Source organism: Parasteatoda tepidariorum, chromosome 4 (genome assembly GCF_982258835.1).
Source record: "Parasteatoda tepidariorum strain Cologne lab strain chromosome 4, Ptep-v5.0, whole genome shotgun sequence".
NCBI lineage: Eukaryota > Metazoa > Arthropoda > Arachnida > Araneae > Theridiidae > Parasteatoda > Parasteatoda tepidariorum.
This window is the reverse complement of record NC_141758.1, coordinates 27,818,785-27,831,996: the sequence shown is the minus strand read 5'-3', so window position 1 is coordinate 27,831,996 and position 13,212 is coordinate 27,818,785. Positions and strand designations below refer to the sequence as shown.

At 31.2% G+C, this 13,212-nt stretch overlaps 1 protein-coding gene across 1 annotated transcript in view; it reads left to right on the top strand.

The window, feature by feature from the left end:
* Positions 1-13,212, top strand: part of LOC107437665 (uncharacterized) — an 82,175-nt gene that overhangs the window by 37,229 nt on the left and 31,734 nt on the right. Inside the window, exons 9-13 of the mRNA XM_087160840.1 lie at positions 458-638; positions 1,992-2,299; positions 3,811-4,527; positions 7,755-7,883; positions 9,432-9,695. Coding sequence (XP_087016966.1) covers positions 458-638; positions 1,992-2,299; positions 3,811-4,527; positions 7,755-7,883; positions 9,432-9,695 — 1,599 coding nt within the window. The remainder of the gene's footprint in view (positions 1-457; positions 639-1,991; positions 2,300-3,810; positions 4,528-7,754; positions 7,884-9,431; positions 9,696-13,212) is intronic.

Genomic DNA, 13,212 nt, shown 5'->3' with positions numbered 1-13,212 from the left:
GTATGTTATCTAATTTCTTAAAATTTAAAAATTTACTTCGACATAACACTATTTACGATTAATTCCAATTAAAACCTATTGTTTCCTTTAAACAGTAAATTTTTGCAATGTTTTAAATTTTAAAATTTTTCAGTAGGCTTGAGAATTACAGTTCGAATTAGTCAGAGAAAACGTTAGTTTTAAAAATACACCACTGTATAAACACTCTTCGCAATACCATGACATAAAAATGATCTCACGTTTTTTGGAAGGCAGAGTATCGTGTAAAAACAAATTTATTAAAACCAATATTCAAGCAGTAATAAAACATAAATGTTGCTCGAACTGAAAAAATCATACTCAAAATAAGTAGAAGATTACAGGGAATTGATAATATCAACGTAATAATGAATTTATTAATGATCATTATGCCATATTAAAAGTTTATTGTAACCATAACGGTTTCCAATACTTTTAGACGAATAGAAAAGATTCAGATCCGAGACGGTTGCCATCTCCTGCAACAAGAAGCCCTCAGGTCCACAAGAAAAAAACATCGAAACAAAAGAAAACTGCTGTTTCGGAACATTCCGATGCTGATGACAGTGAACCGAAACCTTCCAGAGTTGAGACACAACACATAAGGGAAATCGTTTCGAGTAAGTTATATCATAATTCATTTGCGTCATATATTTTATTACAGAACCCGTTATCCGGAAATCAGAAAACCGGAAAACCAAAAAACCGGAACGAAATTCGATAAATTTTCCCGCTATTTTAAAAAAAAAAAATTTTTTTCCTCATAAGATTTTAGGATTTTTCGTTCTTTTTTGAAAGATGTTTACCTTACCATCATTTTGGTAATAATCATTAGTGTATTACTTCATCGTTTTTTCTCCTTTTTAAGATTATTTCCAATTTTTCTTTTTTTTAGTTGGTTTTAGCAATAAAAAAACGGCTTTTTTTAGCGATTCAGAAAACCGGAAAAATCAGTTATCCGGAATATCGATGGTCCCGATCACTCCGGATAATCGGTTCCCTATATTAATTTTTTAGTGTTCATCACTAGATTGTTGGAACAAAATGATGCATAGCGTGAACAGTCGTTCACTTATGTAAATGCAGTGATGGAGAAAAATATTGTTTATTTCAGTTAAAATATTTTGTTTTGTTTTCGTTTTGTTTATTCTGTATTTGTTTATTCAGTATACTTACTCCTACGGGGGGGGGGACAGAACTACTGAAATGAATGACTTATTCCATAGGTTAATAACAAACATAATTTAAATGAACTATACTTGAACGTTTTCAAACCATAAATCATCTTATAAGAAATATTTTCGCATTTTAATCTGGGGTTTTGCAGGAATCACCAAACATTTTACAGTTTGTCCAAATGAAGATAATGTATACTTTATTTTACTTATGATTAAAACTGACCAACGTGTATAAAGCGCATATATCGTTTCAAAAATGGACCATTTTGGACCATTATTAGCGCTTCATTCATATTATTTAGATACATTCTATAGAATTCTAATAACTTTTTGCATGACTGTTCTAGCGTTGTCAATTGTGCCTTAATCCTAATTTTTTATTCACTTTTCTTTTAATTCTTAGCAACTGGGTTGAAATTTGTTTTTACATTTTTGATCTGTATTACAAATGGAACATTAAAGAACAAATCTAGAACATAAATCTAGTACAGAGTGGGCTCCATAAAATGATTCTAATGTACTTCTAAGATTCTTATGTACTTCTAAGATTCTTATGTACCTCTATTCTTATGTATTGTAAATGTTTCTTATGTACTGTTATATGTTCAGTATTTTTCCCTTTTCCCATTTGTAATTGTTTTAGAGCATTGTCTTCTTGCCAAAATGATGTCTGTTGCGGGATAGTTCGGCATTTTCTTCATACTGTGTCTTGCACTGATTATAGTACCGAAACTGTTATCTATCTAATTTGCTTTTGTTTCATATTGGTTTTATATTAAATTCATTACATTATAGGTCCAACACCACCACCCGGTCCATCAGTGTCATTGACTGTACCATCCAGCCAGTGGCAGTGTAAACATTGCACATTCATCAATTCACCGCAAAATAAAATATGCCAGGTGTGCTGCAAAACAGCGTCTCCTGCAGAGGACACAACAACTGCTTCCAGCAGACCAACCAGTGCGAGCAGTAGAAAACTAAGCCTGAGTTCAGAGAAAAGTTGTTCTTCTCCAGAGAAAAGAATCGAGGATGACACAGAAGACATGAAAGCCAAACAGGACATGGAAAATTTGAACTCAGCCCTCGATGAGGCCGAAAAAGTGAGAATTGGATCATTTATTCTGAAAATAAAATTATTAAAAAGAAAATACATATATAATGATTGCAACTTCCTTGTAAAACATTTTGCTACCTTCCGAACCAGACTAACAAATTAATGGACCTCTTAAAAACAAATTTGATCTTAAAATGTTTTTAATTACCATCGTTGTAAAGTTTATGAAAGTTAATACGATTTTTGCTTGTGAAATATTTATTTGTACCTGAAATTATCTACGGTATATTTATTTTTTATTATTCTCTGCTATTCCGTTTATTTTTAGTAAAGTAATAACTAAACATGCATAACATAAACATTCATAACATGCATAACATAAATATTAACGTACATAAACGTAATATACTTTGAAAAACGTTTTTAGTTTTTACTTGCTATGAAAATCATTTTTACTTGCATTATTGAACTCTCAAAAATACGATATGATGCATAAAAAGAGCCACCCATAGGTCATTTACAATTATTCTAATTAATTTTGTGTTAACATATAAACTTAGAATATACTTTATAGAGTAAATATATCCAAAATTGTAAGCAGAATTATAGATTTACTTTTTACAGAATTGTTAAGTAATTTCATCGTAAAAACATGAAACGGATCTTTTTAATACTCAAATAAGAAAATATACAAATTCATGCATAAATTTGCAAATACTGTAGGATAGAAACTGAATTCCTTATTGTAAGCTTGTTTGATTAACGAAATTATTAATGCACTGTTAAATATTGAACCTAATTATTACACTTAAAAAAAACTAAATCGATTTTAAGACGTTTTTTAACCTTGGAAAGTATTCAATGTTGACTCTTTATAGTAATTAAATCAGAAACAAATCTTTAGGAGTTGCGAACGTAAACAAACAGTTTTTATACAGAATGTGTTACAGTTACAGAATATTTCTTTCAAAAAACATTAATAGAATTTAAAAAAATTGCAACTTTTAGCAAAACAAAAGCTAATACATAAAGAATTGTAAACAATTTTTAGAATTCAGAAACGGTGCAAAGCTCACATTCACAATATAAAGTCCTGTTCATATGTCCAACATATTTATAAGCAAGAGCCTATAAATTCCGCCACATGATCGCCTGGGTGGCAATTATTTTAGTAAGACATAAACCAGAAAAATCTGAAGATATTTTGGGAAAAAAATGTTTGGAGAAATAATTCTAATCATAATATCTAATTAGAACATTTATATAATTTACACTTCCGATAAACTTAGGCGATCTCGTCACTTGTACTTTATTTGTTTTTAAATAATACTCTTAAATTTTAAGAAATACTTACCGGTATGTAATTTCTAAAAATAAAAATCTATTACCCTACGTTACTTTCCATAAAATAAAAGTCCTTTACGCTAAAGCTCCTTAAAATTATACCTGGCTCTTAGAAATTTTACACTTTTACTGACCCCTGTTTGTAAGTCATATTACATTGAATCGCGATGTGTGGTCTCAATAGTATGATATAATTGCATTTTTTATTTTTAGGAGATCAGTCGTGGAATAGAAGAACTCATGAAGCTTAAGGAAGACTTTTCTTCACAGCAATCAAATTCACCGAAAAAAGACTCTCCATCATCGAAAAAGCCACCAGTCGTCAAAGACAACGTGGAAAACTCAAAACCAGTTTACAAATCATCCGGTAAAATGCGAACAAGGATGCTGGACAAACTGAACTTAAGCTTAGAACCATCCACCGCTTCAGCATCGACCGAAACCCAAACTGGCACCAGTCCCGTTGACTCTTACGACTCAACGGACAAAATCATAGAAGCAAGACGACCATCAACATCTTCCACAACATCAGATGCCTATAACTCGCCAATAGCACAAAGTCCAGATCCTCAACAAGCAGCAAGCAAAACAAGCAAGCGTAATACTCAGAAAGATTCTTCATGCCAAACACACCAAGATAATAACATGGATTATCCAGATCGGGGGCCGATGGAAGATGAACCACGTTTTGGAAGGCAGACGAATGGATTTGGTTATCGCTATGGTGACAGATTGGATATGGTTACGTCACCTGTGCCTTCAATGTATGACAGGGAATTTGGTGGTGGTTTTGGTATGATGCCAAGATCTCGTTCACGAGCTTCGTTGTTTACCGGTAGAATGAATGATCCTGGGTTAATGGAATATGGAATGGGAGCGAGTCCTATGTATAGGAGCGTAAGCCGAACTTCACTAACTGGTGACTTTTCTGTAAGCGTTTATTTTATTATGGTTTTATCAAATTGTTTTTTAAAGCTATTTTCTAACCCATTTACGTTTATTATCCTTCAAAAATAACGGGTTACTTATTTTCATTAAATTTTGGAAAAAAATCGAACTCATCTGTTTTATTGGAGACAGTTTCATGCCTTCCGACTTTTCTGAATTTTCTGGAAAATATTAAAAAATATTATCTCTATATTTAATATGTTAATAATATTTTTACATTCATGCTTGATTGTTATTTTAAAATATTTAAATTGAAATGATTTTATCTACCATTACATTTACACAGTATAAAAAACACAAGGGTAAATCACTAATTATTTTGTTGCGTCAACAGAGCATATTTACAGATTAAATGCCGACTTTTTTGATGAAAAAATTAAATGTACAGCTGCAAACTTTAACTAAATCTTTGAATATAAAAACTATAATGAAAACATCCATCTCTGACCTATTGGGGTAAACTCAGGCCTGCCAACTACTATGCATTTTGCTAAATATTTTATAGAGTAGTAAACATTTAAAAACCAAAACATTCTATATTTTTGGTAATTTTGCAACGTTTTAAAAGCCTCACCACTGAAGAGCTGGAACAAAGTGAAGTTGCCTATGAACTTTTAAATCACTTATGTGTAGTAGTGTAGAAAATAAGCTTAAATGAATAAGAAATAATACATGAAAGCTAAAACTTAGCTACCACAAGAATAAAATTTTATAAAAAGCGTAGAAAGTTGGCAGCCCTGCACACTTCTTCAGCGACTCCTCACTAAAGAACTACCAAAACAGATAATATTCAACCTCACCATCTCCAACAAAAGAATAATTGAATAAATATTATCCAAAAGGCCTTACCACACGTCTGTGTCTCACCTCCATGCTAATCATCCTCAACTGATTTCACTGCCTGGTCGTTAGGAAGCAAAACAGCTGGTTTTCATATCACATTGTTTTTATTTTACGAGGAAGGACCGCACATATATAAATATCAACCCTGCTGACTACCAACTCCAACAATTTCAACTCATTGTTTTCATGATATCAAGATGAGTGGTATAAGATCCCAGATCCCAATACATACATAGGACTAGGATTTTTTTATACTCTAAGTATTACACAAATGTCAATAAAATGTATGTTAGCAATCTATATCCCTTCAATTGGAATTTCAAACTACTTTGAAGAGCGTAAAATTTGGTAGGTATGCAGTTTCATTAGAGAAATCAATCTTTTGTATCTACCTATATAAGACTTGAATAGAACACAGATTGTATTATTGTACACAGATAACACTATAATTTTATTGCTTATTAAGATCTTGCAACTTAACTTTAAAAAACAAACATGGAAATTTTGTTGCAAACAAATTTTAAATTGACAATCTTTAATTTAATCACTACTTTTCATTAAAAAAAATAAAACCTTAACTAAAAATATTAAGTTTACCGTAAAAAATTTTTACGAAAGATTACGTTGTATTATACAATGATGCGAAAGGTAGGCACGTTTTAAAAAAAATAATTAAAGTGGTACATCATTTACCCTTTAATCCATTTAATGAAAATATTGGATGTACCACTTAGTTCTTTTCAATACTTTCGTTACAAATTTGAATATGTATGCGCATGTTCTTTTGCGATATATACGCTACGTCTCTTTAAGCTAGAACAATACCATTGATTTAAAAAGTAAATATAGAGATGCCAACTGCTCCGCTTACTACTAACGTTTTGATAAATTGGTAGTGTAAAACTAATTAGTAAATAGTAAAACTAATAGAATTAGGATAATTACATGCATTTCATAAAAGTCTCACAAAGAGTGAGCTACAATAAATATGCTTTCACATGATATTTTGAATTTTTGATATTTAGTGGTGGAAAAATTACTTAAAAGGAAAAATACGCAACTAAAAAATAACTTCAGTTTCATTACCACTAGAAAATATTTTTTTACGAGGCGGAGCAAGTAGGCATCGCTGTAAATACCCTATTTTTTTTTATTTTATAACCGTCGTTGAACAGCCGACCCAATTTTTAGGCTTACGACTACAGATGCTTAACTATGTAGCCTTGTAATTAATTTTGAACCTAATACAGAAGACAAGGGACCACGAAAACCTCCCACGGCTCGCTTGACCGCAAAGGGACTCTAACCCATGATCCGTCCACCATGGAGGATATTTCACATCAGCACTATGAACGGTGCAATCTGGATGCGAAATTCGTATCGACCAGCCATCGCTGGGATTCGAACCCTGTTCACCTCATTGGAAGGCGAGCGCTCTATCCATTGAGCCATCGATACTCGTAAATACCCTATTATCGTTAATTTGCATTATGCACGCTTCTCATCCTCCCCCCTCTTCCATCATTTTAATATTCAAATTATATTAAGGAGCATCTAGTCCTTCGAGCTAGGTACTCCGTACACTATATTTAAACCGGTAAATGCCCTACTACTTTCTTTGATAAAAGAACCTTTTGCATTTGTTTAAAATTACGTTACTTACGTGGATAGAACTTATCGGTAGACCTAATATTTTAAGTTTTCAACTATAATCTCTTAAGCGTAAATTATTAATGTAAAGTACCAATGATGGCGAATATTTTTAAGAAAAGGGTTTAAATGCTGTTTTTTAATTTTTCATTGTTTAATTTTAAATCTATCTTTTACGTTTAATCAAAAAATTTGCTTGAATGTTTTTTGTTATTTTTTCGATCTTTTCTTCCTTTGTATCTTTTCAATTTCTTACAATAATGTCTTCACTTACTGTACCACTTGTTTATTTTATGTTTTGTAACAATCTGGAGGTTAGTAAACCAACAGACTACTATAGTTACTCTACGGCAAGAACTCCCTTCGCCCCAAAGTCTGAGGCCGTCTGCTGCTATGGAAACAAGAATAGTGCATTTCAGGGAGGGTAGCTACTCTTTCTTCAAGAGCTAACATAGACCAAGGTTAAATTACTCCTTTTTTTTCGCCGACCCCACACCCCCACTTGAAATATTTATACTTCGTTACCATAGTTACCGCCACGGGTCCAGATGAATGGCTAAGGGAGTTCTTACTTTAGACAAACTATAGACTAGCTTCTTGGAAATTACAAATTTATTATTGTTTTCTTTTATAATGGCTTCTTAGAAAACTATTTCTATACCAATATAATTAACTGCAGCTTAGATTGAAATGAAATATTCCACTTTTTTTTTCAGGATAATAGATTTTCAGAGTTTCACAATTTGCGAAAACCGGACTATTACCTGAGTATGGAGGAACTAGTAGAGCGAAGACGTCAGGAACATATCAGAGCTCAAGGCCTAGAGCTTGTTCGAATGATACGAGTACGTAATTTCACGTATTTTTTATTCTAAAATTAGCCCCTTGCATGTATACGTAGCTCTAGCATGTATACGTAGCCCTTGCATGTATTGATATGTATTTGAGATTGGTCTAAAATATTCATCACTAGTCAGACTCGAGAAAATAGAGCAAGGGGTAGACCTGATTTAAACAATAAAAAAATTAATAGATATAAAATGTTTTTATTATGGGGTATATTCAAGAAATCTAATTTATATTTTATTTGAATTATGTTAAAGTTGACAGTTAGACTATTATATTTTTAATTTTAATCCTATTTTTTGAAGTTTAAAATTTTCAATATATACCTTAGTATTCACATATTCACCGTATAATATTTCACTACATATAACAATTGTTAAAAAAAAAAAAAAACAATAAGAAATAAAATAAAAAATTGCATGTTATAGGTAGCAATGAAAAAAAAAATCTTTCGAGTGTAAAAAGGTTAAAATTGTTTAATTTAACTTTCTAAGGGAAAAATTAAAAAAAAAGCACTTTAATTATGACTTATATTTAAAGTGATTGAAACAAATTTGACTTTTTATCTCATGAAGTAGACTGCAATTTCAAAAGCTAAATTGATCAAATCGAATAAAAAGTATCTAGAAAACCTTTCTCTATTCTATATTTACTTTTATTTTATACTTCTGTAAAATCTAACTCCATTTTACCTTTACTTTTATTTATTTGTTGATTTGTTTATTTATTTATTTATTTTTCAAAACTAAATTAAAATCCAAGCATGATAATTACCTAAAATAACAAGACCGGCAACCACTTAATCTACCGGATTTACTGTAAAATTTTAATCTAAATGTACCTGATCTGAATATTAATGTAAATACTAAAATGGATTGTCTTACGAAATATTGTGACAAAGTTAAGACACAGAGAAATCAAATCTTTAAAAGTAACTATCCTCTCGATGACTTTGATATGCTTGCTCACAGATTATTGAACAAAAATTTTATTTTTCATGTTATAAACAATTCTTCAATGTATTATTTGATTAATTGCATTTAATCTATGTTAGTGGCAACTGTATTAAATAATTACTTATAGCTATTATATTGAAATTGAGCAAATGAGAAGAAATTAAATGCTTGTTTGCATGACTACAAAACTCTTTTTTTTTTAAATTTCTTAATACAAGCATCATGTAAACCTAACCTAACTAAACATTAAGTAAACCTGAACTAACCAAGCATTATGTAAACCTAGACTAACCAAACATTATGTAAACCTAAACTAACCAAATATTATGTTAATCTAGACAAACCAAACATTATGTAAACTTAAACTAATGAAACATTATGTAAACCTAAACTAACCAAACATTATGTTAATCTAGCCAAACCAAACATTATGTAAATTTAAACTAATGAACCTTTATGTAATCCTAAACTAGCCAAACATTATGTAAACCAAAACTAACCAAACATTATGTATACCTAAGGACATATCACTTTTTGAAACTAACTCTTATTAAATATAATAAAAATACTTACTGTCTTTTGTTTTAAAAGGAAGCAGAACAACAAGGTTTTACGGCCGACGACATTCAAATAGCTTTGAGCAAAAGTGGAAACCAAAACCCTTTGAAATGGTTACAAGAAAATTGGAAAAACATGGTGGAAAATGTTGTCAATATGTCAACCAATTATGGCAACGAAAAGAAGGAAAACGATGTTGGCGCAGTTAGTGAAGATGAAGCAAGAGAAGCTTTGAGATTACACAAAGGAAATATTTGGGCGGCTGTTACAGAATGCGTCGAAAGTCGCCAACGAAAAGTAAGAATGATGCCAAATTTCAAAATTTAAATTACCTTATAAAATTCAAATTATAAATCATGCATTATCATTTGTTACTAAAGTGAAACATAAATCCGCAAAGAAAGCGATATTCCTAGATTACTTTGGGAGACAAATTAATTTTTTTTGTTCTCTCTTACATGAGATTTTTTTAACAGATCTTAGACAATTTCGTATCGCTAATATCAAATTCGCAATTGCTTTCTCTTTCCAAACCCCTACTTTTTTTAATGCCTTTTTTAGTCCATTTTGTCGAAATGTGCATTTAATACGTTGTATATAGCTGGGGTCGCATAAATGTTGCGACTAACTTCTAAGGGAATTAGGGCACATTACATTTGCTTATGAAACCATGTTCAGAAATATCCTCATGCGTCGCTAGGGACGCTTCCCTATTTTGAATTGTTTCTCTGTATGCTTCTGAACAGTTGATAATAGAAAACGTACCACGACTAGGCGTCCTCTTCATTTTATGCGTGCTCTAGACTCCATCTGACGCCGGGGGACGTTTATAGCAGTGCATTTCGATCTCATTCTCATTTTTCTTTTATCCTTTTCTTGAATATTTACTCTGCCAGAGATTCAAGTGGTTTGCCAGCTTTCTCATGCATTCTAAAATATATCTGAAAAATAGAATGAGATGCACACACTTACTCAAATGTGGAGACTTCTTTTTTACCACCCACGTCGTGCGCCTTAATAACTCTGGAAATAGAATCGTCACCTAGGCGCCATGACTTGTTTTATACAACGAGACGTATCTAATGATGCAAGATCATTGAAGAACTGCTTATGGAATGGTATTTTCTATTTTTGGGGTGTCAAATATTATGCATATTTTAGATAAAAGTTTAAAAATAAAATATGTTTTCTACAAAATTTATTGAGAGACTTTAATAGGAGGTTGAAAAAATTTAGAATAACATTTTTTCATTGTATAATTTAATAAATAATTGACGGTATATAGATATCATTATATGGATTGAGGTAAAGCGAGTATCAAATCTTAATTGCAATATTTTTTAAAATGTTGCAATTAAAATTTTAAAAATAAAATATGTTTTCCGTAAAATTTATTGAGAGACTTTATAGGAGGTTGAAAAAATTTAGAAGAACATTTTTTTATTGTATAATTTAATAAATAATTGACGGTATATTAATATTATTATATGGATTGAGTAAAAACGAGAATCAAATTTTAATTGCAATATTTTGTAAAATGTTGCAATTAAAATTTTGAAAATAAAATATAGATATTATGAATATTTTTGAGAAAAGTTTAAAAATAAAATATGTTTCCTGTAAAATTTATTGAGCGACTTTTTAGGAGGTTGAAAAAATTTAGACGAACATTTTTTTATTGTATAATTTAATAAATAAATTACGGTATATAGATACCATTATATGGATTGAGATAAAACGAGTAGTCGACCACGATAATAGTAGCTCTAGCCACGTACCACGACGTTTCTGAACATGAACTCCAACGTATTTTTATACCGGATAGTGTGCCCTAAGTTCCCTAGAAGTTAGCCACAAGATTTACGCGATCCTCTGTAATTAATTACAATTATAAATAAACTTCGTTACCGAAACTAATTACAATTATAAATCAACTTAGCAACCAAAATTAATTACAATTATAAATAAACTTCGTTACATAAAATTTACACATACATATTTGCATTTTTTTATTTATTATAATTTTTTATTACTTTGCTGTCTACATTAGAATTTTATTTTAATCCATGCTACTTATTCGGAACTGACACTCTTTTCAGTTTAAAATAATTTCCCTGTAATCCTAAATAAGCACAAACGGTTACCAATAGCTGCAAAGAAATTATTTAAAAATACAATTAAAAATGTATAAAAATTATTATTATACAACAGTTAATCCTTAAAATTGTGTTGCCTAAATGTCAAATGAACAGTGGACACGTTTGATAAAGTCGTAAACGAGAAATTTTATGGATTTTAATCATATTTTAATTTTACAAATTCATTTCGTCGGTTTTAACCTCTAGGTTGAAGCTCCTTTAAATTACAAAAAGTTTTTGTAGGGAAGATTGAGTTAAAACAGTTTGTATTGTCACTTTTTTAGGTCACTTTCAAATTTTTTCAGAATGTGACCACCCTTGTAGATACAGCAGCGCTATTAAATATGGTATATTATGAAAAGTTTAAAAAGTGAGTCGCATATTACGTGTAACTGATTAACGTGCCGTGGTGGCTCAGGGGATACAGCGCTCGCCTTCCATTGAGGCGACCAGGATTCGAATCCCGGGGATGGCAGGTCGATTCGTATTTCGAACCCAACTCGCAACTACCACAGTTTCAACGTTAAATACCCTCAGTGGTAGACGGATCATGGTTCAGAGTCCCTTTACTGTCAGGCTAATCGTTTTTCCTCTCCGTGAAACTCAAATGCATGTTAATTCCATCGAAAATTCATCCACATTAAGGCAATTTTCTCCCAGCACTTGATCCAGGAGTACCCTTGTCTTCTGGATAGGGTTCAAAATTACAAGGCTTCGGAGTTGAACAATGGTAGTTGTAAACCCAAAATTAGATCGGCTGTTCAAGTTATAAAATAAAATAAAATAACTTATTATAACCTGCTATGAAGAATTTAAAGGCGTTTAAAAAACTCATACTAAGTATGGATGCTTTCACAACACTGAACGCGCAGTAGTAGGGTTGATTGGAATAGGATGGCTTGTCAGGGATGCTGAGGGGGTCCGGAAAACCCTGAATTTCTCAAGATGAAAAATTTATAAATAAATATATAGATAGATAGATTGTTAGAAATTTTCTGAAAAAATAAATAATTGAATCACCACAAATATTCTCACCTAGCTAGTCGGTTCCTTTACTCAAATGTAACTCGGACTTACGTCTATTCTTTCATTAACCCCATAACGCACAAATTTTTTGAAGAAAAAAAAACGGCCAAAAAAAATAACATTTTTTTATGTAAAAAAAAAAATTGATTCCGCTCCTGGTTCAACTTTTCTTTCGGTGGACAATTTTTACATACTGCGCTTTTGTTTCATGGGAAAAGGCTATATTTTATTCTTGAATAAATAAGTGTTATAGCTTACAATCCTAAGTAAATGACAAATATCAATAAAACGATTTTTTTTCCTCAGCTTTCATATAGCAGCATAAATTACAACACCGCTAGAATTATCTCTAGAGTGTGCAAAGTTTGCCCTGTTCAGAGGGCTCGAATTAACTCGAGCGCACAAGTTAAAGGGTTAAAATCAGCAATTCATTGCATTTGGTAGCCCCGGTCTTGATAGATCCAATATTGACTGCCACCTGTCATGCAAACTCTTACAACACAGCTGTGTATCCTTCATGAACAGCTCCCATCCGACGATAAGTAATGTCAACATAAATACAACTGAAAATTTTACTAAAGCGCAGTGTTGTATGCTGATAGCATCCGTTTTTGGTAAAACTTTTAATTAACTCTAAATTCTCTCGAGTT